The sequence below is a fragment of the Sciurus carolinensis genome, chromosome 1 (genome assembly GCF_902686445.1).
Source record: "Sciurus carolinensis chromosome 1, mSciCar1.2, whole genome shotgun sequence".
NCBI classification, from domain to species: domain Eukaryota; kingdom Metazoa; phylum Chordata; class Mammalia; order Rodentia; family Sciuridae; genus Sciurus; species Sciurus carolinensis.
Window position 1 is genome coordinate 202,157,328 of NC_062213.1, and position 15,289 is coordinate 202,172,616.

The 15,289-nt window shown below is 42.6% G+C and overlaps 1 protein-coding gene across 4 annotated transcripts in view; it reads right to left on the bottom strand.

Moving 5' to 3' along the window:
• Nucleotides 1–15,289, bottom strand: part of Ube4b (ubiquitination factor E4B) — a 119,427-nt gene that overhangs the window by 21,249 nt on the left and 82,889 nt on the right. For all 4 annotated transcript variants that reach the window (XM_047558020.1, XM_047558038.1, XM_047558029.1 and 1 more), the window contains 10 exons: nt 14,642–14,698; nt 13,956–14,072; nt 13,767–13,865; nt 12,895–13,008; nt 11,328–11,526; nt 9,100–9,238; nt 5,749–5,848; nt 4,238–4,365; nt 3,247–3,345; nt 1,360–1,595 (listed from right to left, as the gene is read on the bottom strand). In XM_047558020.1, coding sequence (XP_047413976.1) covers nt 1,360–1,595; nt 3,247–3,345; nt 4,238–4,365; nt 5,749–5,848; nt 9,100–9,238; nt 11,328–11,526; nt 12,895–13,008; nt 13,767–13,865; nt 13,956–14,072; nt 14,642–14,698 — 1,288 coding nt within the window. The remainder of the gene's footprint in view (nt 1–1,359; nt 1,596–3,246; nt 3,346–4,237; nt 4,366–5,748; nt 5,849–9,099; nt 9,239–11,327; nt 11,527–12,894; nt 13,009–13,766; nt 13,866–13,955; nt 14,073–14,641; nt 14,699–15,289) is intronic.

Consider the following 15,289-nt stretch of genomic DNA (forward strand, 5'->3'; position numbering starts at 1 on the left):
AGGAGAGACAAGACCTGGCTGTTTTTGACAACAATGGCTCTCCTTCCCAGCTATTAGAAACCCTAAAGGCCCTCAGAGAACCTAGCACTGTGGAAACCCTCATTCTCATAGGTGAATTCTAATAATCCCAGACTTCCCTGGGCTCCCCAGCCTAGGAGAGATGATGGCTGCTTCCTGCACCTGTACTGTTTTGCCGAGTCAGTCCTCCAACACCTAGATCAATCCCTGATGTTAAGTTTTCTCTCTTAAAGTCACTGGTATGATTCTATTTTCCTGGCTAGTCTCCAACTTCCATAAAAAAATTTTTTTTAAGGCTCTTGGTGTATGGACAACCAAAGAGGCTTCCAGAAAGTCATTTTCTTTTTTGGTAGGGTTGGGGACTGAGTCCAGAGACACTATATCCCTAAGCTAAGTCCCAGGACCTTTATTTTCTATTTTTTAAAATATTTTTGAGACAGGGTCTTCCAATGTTGCCCAGGGTGACCTGGAACTTGCCATTCATCTGCCTCAGGCTCAGCTGCTGGGATTACAGGCCTGCACCACCTTTCCCAGCTCAAATTGTAGGTTTCCAATTTACATTCTCATGAGTTTCACAGCACCCATTTTACACCCTGGCTACCGGGTAGATTAAATAGGTTTTTGCAGATTAGTTTATTTCTCTATAAGCATATTACCATTGGGTATTTCTAGCTTAAAACATAAATTTGGTAGGTAAAAGGTGGTAGGTCATTGTTATTTAAGAAGAGCTTACTTATTCAATTCCTCAAGCCAGCTGTGTGAAAGGCATCACACACAGTCCTATTTTAAAAGGTAGCAGAGGATAAGGCAGACAAGAACACTTGCTTCCCCAAGAAATACACAAACTGGCAGGAAACTGGTCCACTCTGTGGTAGGCAAGTGTGCTACAACGGAGATGCACCCCATTCCTAAGAACAGGCATTCTTAACATCCCTGTTTTTCTCACACTATAGAAAGTCTAAGTTACTGGATAGTGTTATAAAATCGATGCTGTTAAGTTCACAGCTAAAATGAACCAGGAAATTTCACTCAGATTAAAAACAACCGAATAGGACAAAAGATACCAAACTAAGCCTGCTAAATTATCAGAGACCAGCATGCAGGATGGTTAGTGTAGTATTTTGAATGCTCTGGAGGAAAAAGAACCAACAAAACATGTTCCACAAGTAGTGGGTTGGCAGATTTGATCTCTAAATCCATGTCAGGGTCTGAGGCGACCAATGTAGAGTAATTTCACCCACTGGCTTAGGTGGCCTAAGGCTGACTCTCATGTGCTACCACACACTGACTTAGGTGGCCTAAGGCTGACTCTCATGTGCTACCACACACCCAGGAACCTACCTGTGTAGAATTTCATCAGGGAAGGTACCAGCAACTTGGTGGAGAGAGGATGGTTCTCAATCATTTCAAAAAACTTCTGGGTTCGTGGCTGAACAGCAGGGTTGGTCATAAACATGACTTCTACCAGTTTGGCCACTAGGTATGGATTTCGGATGTAGTTCTGGTTGCACAACATCACAACAAGGAACATCACAATATCCTGAGTGCAGGGCTCATAAAGCACCTGAGGAGAGTATCTGAACAGAGGCAAGAAGGGCAAGAAATGAGTCTACGGAATCAACTTGGATGGAAGCTGGTGTCACTGGGAGTGGAGGATAAACAGGAGTAAAGACACTCCGTTCCCTTTAGTTTGCTGAGTTTAAATTGTTACTTTTTTTAGAGTATAATATAAAATTCATTTATACTAATTTTGAATTTTTCTATTTATTTTATTTTTGCTTCCTGGGGTTGAACCCAGGGGCATTCTTCCACTGAACATCCCAGCCCTTTTAACTTTTGAGACAGCGTCTAGGTTGCTGAGGATGGCCTCAAACTTGTGATCCTCCTACCTCAGCCTCAGCAGTGTCCTATCACACTAAGCTGAATTCTTCTGTTAGAAATCTTTCACGATTTTTATTTTGTGACTTTTTACTTATGTACTACTTTTACCCACTCCCTGCCCTCATACTGGGTATACTATAGTTACTGTTTTTTAACCTTTATTTTATTTGTTTTTATGTGGTGCTGAGGATCAAGTCCAGTGCCTCACATGTGCTAGACAGGCGCTCTACCACTGAGCCACAACCCCAGTCCACTACATTTACTTTTTGGTTTTTCTGGGTACTGGGAATTGAACTCAGGGGCACTCAAACACTGAGCCACATCCTTAGGCCTGTTTTGTACTTTATTTAGAGACAGGGTCTCACAGAGTTGCTTAGTGCCTCACTGTTGCTGAAGCTGGGTTTGAACTCGTGATCCTCATTTCTCAGCCTCCAGAGCCACTGGAATTACAGGTGTGCACCACAGTACCCAGCTACATTTACTTTTTTGAAAACGGATTTCAAATACCATTCTCTCCCTGTCCCTACTATAAAGATGTCATCATGGTGAAAAGGAATCACAGTTACAAAACTTCCAACCTGTGATGTTTTAAAAGTGAAATATGAATATTTTGTGTTTTTTGTGGGGTGATGCTCGGGATTGAATTCGGGATCTCAGACATGCAAGGCAAGTGCTCTACCACTGAGCTACACCACCAGTCCTTAAAATGGGAATTTAATAAGTCAAATAAGAATCTGAAGGGGAAAAAAGCAAGTATTAGTTGTCAGTTCAGACCATTTCATTTTTTATTTAATATTTTTTAAGTGTAGATGGACACAATATCATTCACTCTTTCTTTCCTTTTGTCTTTCTTTTTATGTGGTGCTGAGGAGGAAACCCAGTGTCTCCACATGTGCGAGACAAGTGCTCTACCACTGAGTCCCAGCCCCCATGACTATTTCTTTATAAGATTTCTCTGACTTAGTAGTAGAGACAAATTTTGATGCAAAATATAGATGTGGACATTTCTGGCTTTTGGATGTTCACTCGGATATTTGACCACGACTCCTGTTGTCTCTCAGGAACACACGCTCAACTACTAGAAATCCACCTCGGCCTTCAGAGAACACTTTCTCATCTGCTTTGGCAATGCTGCTGCTGCGCTTGAGACGTTTGCTACTTGTATGGGCCTGAGGCCACAGATGGATTTATTTTTCTAGTCTCTAGGCAGCATTCCACTAAAAACAGTTCCATAAAACTTCAGGTTTACACTGGAGGTCTGCAATGCAGTTCATAACATCACATACAAATTTACAAATTATGTATGTATAAAAAATTAGAAATATATAACATGTCAAAGTCACTTACTGTACAATAAAAAATAAAAATTCAGCAACATCTTCTACATAAAACTCAGGCAATGCTGCAAATACCTTGGGGACATCTGAATTTAAAGGCAGTGTTATGCTGTCAAAGAGAAAGAAAAGCATAATTGGCAGAATGAAATCACAGCACACCAAACTAGGAACACACGTTGGCATTGATTAAGGAATGTTACATTACCGTTAAGTAAACGTTTTATTTTCGGTAAAACCCCCTAATTCTATAATAGAAATATGTGAAAGTACTTAGGCAAAGACCACAATCAAAATGAACAGGGAATAATGAAGACACTGGCTATGCACCAGGGCATGTGAAATGTTTCTCTGGTCTTGATCTCTTGTTAAAACTAAAGCAGTAAATAAGATGGGAAGGAAATAACAAGGTCACGTTTGGTCACGTTTGTGTAACTCAAACTTTGAGCCAACAGAGGCGCAAATGTACTTTACATAACGTTTTCACTCCTGCAGAGGGGCTGGGCCAGTCTCACCACAATGGTGACCCAGAGACTTCATAATAATCATAAAATAATAATAAATGAAGTAAAAATGGCTATCTAGAGATTCCAGTTTATGACAAAATGACTGATGCCACTTAGCTCACTCTCTGACTAGCTGGACATTTTCCTGGACCCGGCACTTAGGAGCGCGTAACACATTCTGTAATCACCAGCATTTTCATTCCTGTTTATAGATTTCTTTCCCCATTAATCAGAGATTCTATAGCAAACTTTAAAAAAAATTATGTCAAAGTTGGAAAAAAAAAAAAACAGGTGCTAACATTCACCTATGGCTGTAACTAATTACAGGCAAAATACCGATTAATATTGACTAATGTCACAGTCTATATAAAGACAGTCTGTGAACTGGGAAGTGATTCTTGGTAGAGTCAGGTTTTGGCTTCAGTAACCACCTCAGAACAGTGAAGACGACACAGCCCAGACAAGTAGAGACAGGCAAAGAGGAAAGAGCACACTCACTCGGGATATGCAGGGTCCAGGATGCGGAGCAGCAGCTGAATAAGAAGGCCATAAAAACTCAGACATCTTCTCAGGAAGCTCTCGTCAAGTAAGCCAGCGTCAGCACAGGCCTTGCACCGTACCAGTTTCTGTGGAAGTAGGTGTGCCCCAGCCATAGATTAGTCAGGAGCTGAGGCCCTGCAGTGTGACTGGGCAGGGAATGGGGCCAGGACGTGGGAAATCTAGGTCCTAGAGCTTCTAGAACTGCCTTTCTACCTAGCTACAGGTTGCTGGTTGTGCTGCAAAATCTTTCTTTTTCCAGAGAAAAAACACAAGGTAGGCCATGCAAACCACGGAGCACGAAGTCCAGCTGACAGTTAGTGCTCGAGATTAGTTATCACTGAGTTGGAATGACATGGTTAAAGGGAGGCGCTCCAGGTGTCAGGACAGTTAGTGGAAAAAAGCCAGACAAATCTGCATCTGAATTCCAGCACCACCACTTGTGAGCTGCCCTCAGGCCAAATGCCTGTCCAAGGATCCAATGCCACCTCCAGGGCTGTCTGAGATAACACACATGCACGCGCACACTGACACACAGATTTAAACACTTCAGTAATCCCTGAAACACTTCTGTGGACTGCGTCAGAACCCAGAGAGGCCCTGGCTTGTGCTGCTTCTTGAAGTCGTCCAGTCTATTAGCAAGTGAAACACTGCAATCTTAACATGTACCAGAAACCAAAGACAGGTCGTTTCCGAGTATCATCCTACTTATCAACAGGAAGCGTGACCGGCTAACGTTCAGATTTGTAATTTAAACATGAACATACAAAACTGCATAAATCTGCTATCTAGCTTTCCCTGTCCAAGCCTGCCAGGATTCTTTTTCCTTCTTCAGTAATGGGAATTGAACCCAGGGCTGTGCACATGCTAGGCAAGTGCCCCACCACCGGGCGACCTCCCCAGCCCCTTTTATTTTGAGATAAGGTCTCACTAATTTGCGGAGGCTGGCCTGGAACTGGCGACCTTCCTGCCTCAGGCCCCCTTGCAGCTGGTATTATGGGCATGTGCCACTCGCCTGGCCAGCATATGTTTTTAGCTGAGGCTCATGAGCAGGAATATTCCCATCTACCTTTATTCCACACAACTGATGGTTTTTCCATTGAAAATGAAGAGTGAGGGGCAAGGGGAAGCAATCTTCCGTTCCCACAGGTGCTGCCCATGCTGGAAGATGTGTGGAGGCAGCGTGCCCGGGACGCCGTGAGAGGTAGGGGAGGGTGGTGAGGCTGAAGGGAGCCGGACTCAGGCCACCGCTGCATAAGCACAGGCATGCTCTGTACTGAGACTTAAGCGATGACGTATAGATACGTGAAAACTATCAACATGTTTTAAAATGTCCTATTTTATCTTGAGGAAAGAGAATAATGAAAAAAAAAAAAATAAGGACACTAAACTAGTTACTGAAAACACATGTTCTGGTAGGAAAATGACTACTATGAGGCTGGTCTATAATTATTCCAATTAACTATACAAACCTTAAGCTGAGTTTTACAGCGCTTCAGCATTTCGCGGTGTCTAGTTGCCAGTGGGGAATCTTTCCACTGGCTTTCATTATTTTTCAAATCTTCTACAGTTCTGAAATAAAAAATTAATAGTCAAATGAAAGAAAATACACATATTAATTTTATCTATTCGTTTTTACCCCTTCATTGACTCTCAGACATAATTTTTTTTTTTTACATTTAAGTATACTTAAAATCAGAGTATCATTTTTTTGGTAGTGGGGGTTGAACCCAGAGGCACTCTACCACTGAGTCACATCCCCAGTCTTATTTTGTTTTTTATTTAGAGACAGGGTCTCATTGAGTTGTTTAGTGCCTTGTTTTTGCTGAGGTTGGCTTTGAACCTGCGATCCTCCTGCCTCAGTCTCCCAAGCCCCTGGGATTACAGGCTTGCATCATCACACCCAGCCACTACTGATTTTGAAAATGGAGCAAGGGGGTCATGAGCCAAGAAGAGCAGGTGGCTTCCCGAAGTTGGAAAAGACAACCTTGAGTTTAGGACTCTGGACCTCCAGAACTGTAAGATAATCATTTTTGTTTTTTTAAGTCATTAAAGTTGTGGTTATTTGTTGCAGCAGCCATAAGGAACGAATATAATGACCTATATAGTTATCAGTGCCAGACAAGGTGACAGGGACACAGGTCTCGAGTTTGTTTAGTTAGGCTGGTCTTGGAGTGGTGGAGATCTAGTGACTGCTTGTGGATGAAACAATGGCAGTTCAAGTCTCTGAACGGAATCTCCTGGAAGAGAGAGCCAGAATGACTGCTTATAATCACACTGGGTAGCTTACAGAAAGAAAACGACAGTCTTGAGGTTTGCATTTCTCACCTTATGGAAAAGTCAAGAGTCAGGAGTTTCTAAGACTACTATGAAGAAGCAGAGTCCCACAAGTTACCAAATTACAACACAAGCTAAATCTATTACCTTACTGGGTCTCCTAACTCAAAGTGAGGGCAAAGACTGGGACCCCAGACTTCAAACGGAAGAAGAGTCTTGGAGAATCTGGTAACTGCAAGTACCCAAATGTCTTAAGTCCCCTGAGCCTCACACTCTGTGGAGGCAGCTCCTGTAAGGATCACTCCTGACTGAGGAGCTGGCCTTGCAAGGTCTACCCTCACCCTTCACTGCCTCAGACCCACAACAGAGTCCCATCAAGCACCGCCCTGAGGATGAATTACAAAACAAGAATAAGCAGATATTTGATAGAAGAAAACATGGTGAGATGTGCTACCATTTTACACTAGCTTTAACTGATGCTGCAACAAATCATCACAAGAAACAACACAATTCTTATCTTGAAGTTCTAGAAGTCCAAAGTCTAAAACAAGTTGGCAGACTGGAGGTTTAGGGGGCATGTTTCCTGGCCTTTTCCACTTCCAAGATTACCTGTTGTCCTGAGCTTGTGACAAATTCACAATCACTGTTTGAAATCTGTATAAGCCTCTCAAGAACTAACACTATAAGCTGATAACATTAGCAGAGATTAGGAAAAACTAAAAAAAGTATCAAAGACCTTTGCGTAAATGACATATGGATACTGTAATAAACACAGAAAGCACATTCTTTTCAGGTCAATAAGGAACATTTGCTAATGTAAATGTTAGGCTATACAGCAGGCCTCAAAAAATTTCAAAAGAGCAGGGGATGTATAGCTCAGTGGTAGAACGCTTGTCTTGAATGCATGAGGCACTGGGTACAATCCCAGTACCAAAAAAATAACTAAATAAAATGAAAAAATAAGTAGAGGATATCATGAACAACTTTATGTCTGAAAATTTTAAAACTTTATATAGTATAGAGACACTGACATAAAAAACATGAAAATCCAAATAGTCTTATATCCATTAATTGAATAAAATCCGTAACTAAAAATCTTTTCACATTGGAAACTCTAAGCCCTGATACAGTCAAAACTGAATTGTTCCAGTTAAGGAAAAAAATAAGTTATTATCCACTAAATACCTGGAAAGAATATTCCAAAAGGGAACAACACGCTCCAGTTTGTTCCACAAAGCAACATAACTTTCATAGCAAATGAGCAGCACTTAACAAGAAATGAAAATCATAGGTCTTTCTGATGAACAGATACAAAAATCCTAAACAGAACAGAAGCAAACTGAGTATCTAAACCAGCATTATAAAAGCTAATTTTATTCCAGGAATGAAAAATATGAGAAAACCAACTGATGAAATTCAATTACACTGAGAAAATAAAGGAAAAAACATCTAAAGCCCCCTCAACAGATAAGAATTTCCTGAATCCAATAACAGAGGATATAGAAAGTCCTCCCTCCCCATTAAGTGGACATGACAAATTTCAAGATTACAAGCTCCCCACATCTGCAGGTGTGCTCCAGGGTCTCAGTTACTCGTGGTCAAGCACAGTCGGTACGGCACATCAAAGGCACTCTCAGAGACAGATCACATCCGTGCAAGTTATTCTGCTTATTGTTGCTACTCTGGTACTGTACCTGTATTTACACACCGAACTTCACCTCAGGCATGCACGCACAGGGAAACACACCGCAGACTAAGGTCTGGGAGCACCCACAGTTGTAGACGTCCACTGGGCGTCTTGGAAATATTCCTTAGGGAGAAGGGGGACTACTGTATTTCTATTCAATACTGTACTGGAAATTACAGCCAGTGTATTAAGGCATAAAAGCATGAGAAAAGAAAAAAGAAAACTGTCACAATTTAAAGACAGCATGATGCGTGGAAAGAAAAATCTTAAATCATCTAAAAGTAAACATTAGAAGTGAGAAGAGAATAGAGCGGCTAGGTATATAGTTACAGGCTTGCCACAGTCTCTCGCAGAGCCACGCTAGACCAAAAAATTCCAGGGGGTTCTCTATTATTACTGCCAATATCTGCTTTAAAAAATGTTTGCTTCCACACTGCTTTGGCTTCCGTCTGGAGGTGCTGGCACCTGGGGACTAACGAACTGGAAACCGAGGCTGCTGTCTGGAACAACAGGCTTTGCAAAGGGGAATTACAAGCTGGGGGTAATAAACTACCTGGATGATCAGGGAAACATGGTGACTACCTTATGATCCAGGGAGAGAGGGTATGTCTAGAAGCCAGGGGATCCTTAAAAGTACCTCTGTGTTGTTTTCCAGGGGGAAGTCATGGAAGCCATGTATCCACACAGAGGAACGAACACCCAGGGTTCAGAACACTCACAGGCACTTCACCTGGTGAAGAGCTCGGGGCAACTGAGGAACATAGGGGGTGAGGAGGCAGATGGCAGGCCGTCACAGACACTGCTGCGATCGAGTCTACTGTCACGGAAGCAATCCCAGGACAGGGTGGGTGGCACATACCTATTGAGCTCCCGGATGGCCCGCAGTCTGCGAATATAGCGACGACAACTAGGCAGAATAGAGAGGTGGTGCGCGTGCAGGGTGAGGAAGAAGCATTCCGTGGGGAATTTCGGCTCAGAAAATGGAGGCTGATCTCCATCTAGGAAGAACAACATGATTCTCTAAGTAAAATTTATCACAAGTCTAAACCAGGGGAAAAGCTTGCTTCAGAAGGGGACACGTCACTTGAATTTTCCAGAAGTTTAAGAGTACTTTTTAAAATTATAAATTTAAGTGAAGTTACAAGAAGAACTGCATTCCTGTGAGTTGCATTTAAGGTCCAGGTGTCCCATCTGATAAAATGTCTAAATAGATGTCCATTCACCATTTTTTTGTTTTTTTGGTGGAGGAAGCAGTACTGGAGACTGAACCCAGGGGCACTTTATGTGAGCTGTATCCCCAGCCCTCTTTACTTTGAGAGAGTCTTGCTATGTTACTGAGGGTCTTGCTAAGTCACTGAGGCTGACCTGGAGCTTGCCATCCTCCTGCCTTAGCCTCCTGAGTCTCAGGGATTATAGGTCTACACCACTGTGCCTAGCAACAATCTTTTACCACATGTCTTCCTGACATATTTTATACAACCATTTCCAAATATACATACATAATTTAAATCTCCAAATGGCATTAGGTCATATTAATGAGCTATGATTCCATAACCATGTCCCCCCGTTTGTTGTTTCTGACTTTTCTTTATTATAACAATATACTGCTGGGAAGAACAATGCACAAAAATGACTCCCTCACCCTGGCCCTGGGAATGTACTCTGAAAACTAGACAAAGGGAAGAATACTACTGTATATATTTGTTTTTAACTGGCAAATAATAAAGAGCACGTATTTGTGAGGCACAGAGTGACATTTCGGCACATGTATACAACATGTAATGATCAAATTAGGGTAACTGGTATATGCATCACCTCAAACATTTATCATTTCTTTGTACTGGAACATTCAAAAGCCTCTCTACTAGCTGTCTTGAAATGATCAATTAACTGTTGTCAACCACAACTACCCTACTGTGCTAAAGAACATTAGAGTTGTTCCTCCTACCCAGCTGAGCCCCAGATGGGCACAGTGATGTGTGAGACACCCACCACGTGGGAGGGTAGGGCAGGAGGATCACTTGAGTTCAGGAATGTGAGGCCAGCCTGGGAACTAGTGGCGCTAATTTAAAAGAAAAAAAAGCAACTAAAACCCCAAACCAAACCAAAACAAAATCAGGTTAGGGGTGTAGCTCAGTGGTAGAGCTCTTGCTTAGCATGCCAGAGGTGATGAGTTCAAGGCCAGCACTAAAAAACTACAGCAAAAACAACCAACCACACCCTTGTACCCATTAATCATTTTTTTCTTCAACTCTTTCCCCCTTAATAGTATTATGTTTTATTATAAAGTCCCACAATTTATATTAGATAGGTTATTTTGATTAAATACTATTTCTTCACAAAGTTACATTCTATAGTGATCTTATAGATCATTTTGGTTTTGGCTAATTTATAGATACATAAAAAAATGACAACTCGAATTTCTTTCAATTTGTACCATTCCTTCAAGTCTTTCTTCCCCCAAATGTATTTTATTTCCCAAGATGTATATACTGCATGTGCATACACAGTAAGGCATACATATTACCTCTGATAATAGTTTCATTTACTAAAATCATAAATTTCTTCTTCACGGTTGGGCCAATTTCTACATTTGGTTTCTAATGTTTTATTAGATTAACTAGCCCTTTGGTCCTTGGAATTTATTGGTCTACAGATGTGATTCCAAGATGATACCAATAGCCACTCACTCAAATGAGAGTCAGATGCTGAGCTTACTATTCACATGACACTGAGTTCTGTCATTAAATAATGTTTTACATTACCAAGAGAAAAGATAACAATCATCACATCTTGAAAATACTGATACTTTCAAATCATTCGGTGTCTGTGAAATAGCCCATTAACATTTTAATTCGTACAGTATACATAAACTCTCCATATAACTAAGTTGCTGCTATCATTTTTAATACTTTATTTCTTCTTCAGTGTGTCCATCCATTTCTTCTATGCTTCTATTTTCTTTGGATAATCCAAAGAAGAAGTTTTTACTGCCTGAGTTGTTACTGTGCGCCGCATCTCATCCTGCGGAGAGGTGACAGAGGGAAGGGCTGTGCCTTGTGGCCTCGCGGTGAGCACGGTACTCACAGAGGTCAGCCAGCCAGTCGTTCACATCCTCCATCGTCGCGTTCACTCGGGTCTCGTCATTTGGGAGAGTGATGCGACATCTTGGGTGGAATATGTACGTGGGGTCAACTGTTTCCAACTTGATTTTTGTACTTAGCTGCTGCAGCACCCAAAGGAAATTCAGCATAAATCCATCCGTAGATACCAACCTATCATCTGTCTGTGAAGAATGAAAACCATTTAAATTATGATCTGAGTAGAAATTCTGGCACAGTTTCTTATGAAAGCAGACTGAACATTCCCACAGAATCAGACCTCGAGTCAATGACAGGACAGACATCACCACCACTGTCACTCTATTGGCAGGTGCTAACAGGTGAGAGTCTTCAACCGTGAAGTTTTGTACATTATATCACTGAATCTTCCTAATAACCCCAAGAGGTCAGCAATATACATGTAGAGGTCAATATTCACATTTTATACAAGAAGAAATGAAGGTCTGGACAATTAAGTGATTTGCCCTAAAGCCTCAAAATGAGTAAGGAGAAATACAGATGTTGTTTCCTTTTTCTTTATTTCCCCTCAAAAACAGCAGAGCAGCTAGTTCTACCCCTGAGCATGTGTCATACTTTCCCCAGCTGACAGCACAGTGTGGTTCTGTGCTAAAAATCTTAAGCATTGTAACAATGGCGGCTAACACCAGCTGAGCTGTCGCTGAGTATCGCTAGCACTGTTCTCACAGACTCCATATACCAAATCCACTATGATCACTCCCATTAGCAGATGGAAAACTGAGGCAAAGAAAACTAACCAGGGTCTCTCCTTTAGTAAATAGTAGAACCACAACCCCAAATCACCAGGTCTGGGCTCATTTGCAACCTTTCTTTGGCTTCTGAGCAAAGTGTCCTGACAACAACCAGCTATTAACAACCTAGGAATGAGGCCCTTTAAACCAACCAGCTCCGTTCCTTCACAGCCTCTCTTCCTAAGGCCACTGTACCTTGTGATGTGCAGCTGGCCTCTTTGGTCTGGCCTGATCCCTTGCCATACAGCAGCTTTTGAGGATCCCTTGTTGGAAACCTTCCAGGAGGTGCCCAGCACAGTTCTCATCATGCGAACTCAGGTGAGCCCTGCACACCCCTAACCTATGACTGTCCTCTCATTTCCAGTTCACTCTTCCCAGCCACAGAGGCCTGGGTGTTGGGCATAACAGCTGGCCCATTTCCACCATGTGTGCAAAGTTCTTTTGTCAGCCTTGCAACGCTGGCCTTCGCACCAGTCGAGGCTCTGATCAAATACTCCCTCCCCAGAGGCCTTCATCACCCCATGCCGTGGTTCCGCCATTCCACTTGGCTCTCACGCACTTGGCTGCACTGCCTTCGTAGGTCCTGCGGTGGTTTGAAATGCTGCATTCATGGTCTAGTCACTGACCCTGAGGAACCCAGGTAGGCTCCACGAGAGCAGGACGTCGCCTGCCTCACTGGACACTGTTCCCACTTCCCAGAACGACGTCTGCTGGGCGCTGGGCAAACCTGGGTTAGAGGAGCGAACTGAAGGAATTACTTGAAAGCCGTCTCCGGGACCATACCTGCATCTGTGCCTTCTTCATGTTGGCATTGACCACAGCCGCCATGTAACCGAGAGCTGCCTCGCGGGTTTCGCCATTTAACAAAATGCTATGCAGAATCTTGAAAAGCTCTTGCTGGAATTATTTTTAAAAAGAAGGAAGAAAAATCAACTTCATTTTGAAGACGATTCCTTTTTGACTTCAAGAAGAGCTGGCCCACTTCCCACTCGCCCCTCTCCCGCCGCCGCTCGTGTCAGGAGAGTCTGACATCAGAGGGAAGGAAGAAGTGTGTGCACGCGACTGACTGGGCTGAGGTAATCCGCAGAAAAGCGGCATCAGGAGTGGAGGAGTAAGCAGTTACAGTTTTAATAACAAAGTCTTTTTACCTTCCGTTAAATCAAAAGTATTCTAATTATCCAATCCTGTAATTTCTATGCTTCTACATTCAGACCTGAAGACACGTTTATGTACATCTGGGATAAGTAGGCCAGAAAGGTGAGTGTGCAAATCGCTCTCACACAACCTTACAATTTAGAAGGCTATGGTAAGCGGGAGAGAGAGCACGGCCCCCAAATGCAGGATTAGTTCCTAGTTTTGCTAAATAAGAGAGGCAGCAAAGAACAGTTGCAATTATTATTCAAGAAAAGTGGGGGCTGGGAATACAGCCAATGGTTCAGTACTTGCCTAGCATACAGGCCCCAGCACTGCAGAAGATGAAACAAAACGGTTTCAAAAAGACATGTGTTACTGATGTGTACCACATCTTTTTTTAACGATCTAATTGACTTTCATTAACATTCATGAGTTGGGCAGCAGACCATCTAGAGAAGGGGTTCCCTAGGTACACAGCTCATCTTTCATTCATCCTTTGGATTCATCTTCTGAACACCTACCCTTCCCAGCTCCAGGTAATGCTGTAGTGATTGGCTAACGACACGAGTGTTTTCCAGGGTAATGGCAGGCCCTGAGAAGTATTTTTCAACCACTTTAACCTGAAAAGAGAAGGAAAAATAGCATATAATGAGCATCTGGGAAGAAGTCTTAACAAGCGAGCAGCAAGTGCAAATGGTCACCACACTTACATCATCTTCTGCAAAGACGGAGAAGCTGAAGAAGGCCCCCAAGTACGAGAGTCTCTGCAGCTCCCGCCCGGAGCCAGGGCTTAAGGATTTCGGCAACCATAAGGGCAAAGAGGCGACCTAGACAAAACATGGAAGAGGCCAGTCACACTGCTGGTTAGTCTAGTGAGAAGGACATCACAAGTAGAGTTCTCAGTGGGCAGCCTGCTCAGGTAGCCTGGCCACCAGCACCAGATAACTGACACCAACCACCCCAGAACACAAGGCACAAACCTGTTAGGATCCCTGGTGGTATTTTCTCACCTCATATAAGAAAACCCTTCAACTGCTCTACCTTTTCACAAGATGCCCTTGAACTCCTATGTTTCAAGATATTCTCTGGGGAGTTCAAATGTACCACTCTTATACTACCCAAAGGACTTGGCCCCGCAGGATGTGTTTTTCTAGTTATACAACACTCATCCTCCGTGCCCTCCGCACCCCCGTCCCCAAGTCACTGAAGCAAATCGCCTCATTGCAGGAAGTTGAGCAGTTGAGAGCCCTCCAGATGGGCTACTTCCATCTGCAACCAAATGTCCTTCAAGAGAGGTCTTTGAGCCGATTTTATTTATTTTATTTTATTTTGGGACAGTTTCTGCCTTGTGATAAATTCGCTGTAAATGTGCCAAGTGCATCAGGCAGGAACTTACCAAATTGCACACAGGGTGGGTCTTCCCAAACTTAGTTTCACAGAGCTCACCTAATGCCTAGAAAGCAGATAGAAAGAATCAGTTAAAGGTATCACATCTCAGACTGCAGCCACAAGTAACAGCAAGGGACAGCTTCAACCATTGCTATAAAAATGTGCACTTTCTCTAGGACGGTAAGAGGTTTCTGACTTTTTCTACTTAATAAACTAATACATATGCATTATTTAAAAAAACTGCAAATGACACAAAAATATAAAGCAAAATTATGACTGCAAGTTTTACTCTCAGATATAACCCTGCAGATACTGTCATCAACAGCTTGCCAGACTTAATTGTGTGCATCTCTACACAGAAAGGGGTATGTTTGTTCAAAAAGCCTGCTTTAACTTGACATCTTTCTTTTTTTAATACGTATATATTTAGATGTTGATAGACCTTTATTTTATTCATTGATTTATCTGGTGCTGAGAATAGAACCCAGTGCCTCACACATGCTAGGCAAGCGCTCCACCACTGAACCATAGCCCCAGTCCCAACTTGACATCTTTCCATGTGAAAAAGATTTGTTTCCTCAACTTTAGATGATTGGTCTTACCAGTGTTAACCATGGCTATTCTAACAATTCAGTAAGTTATCAAGTTCAGAACA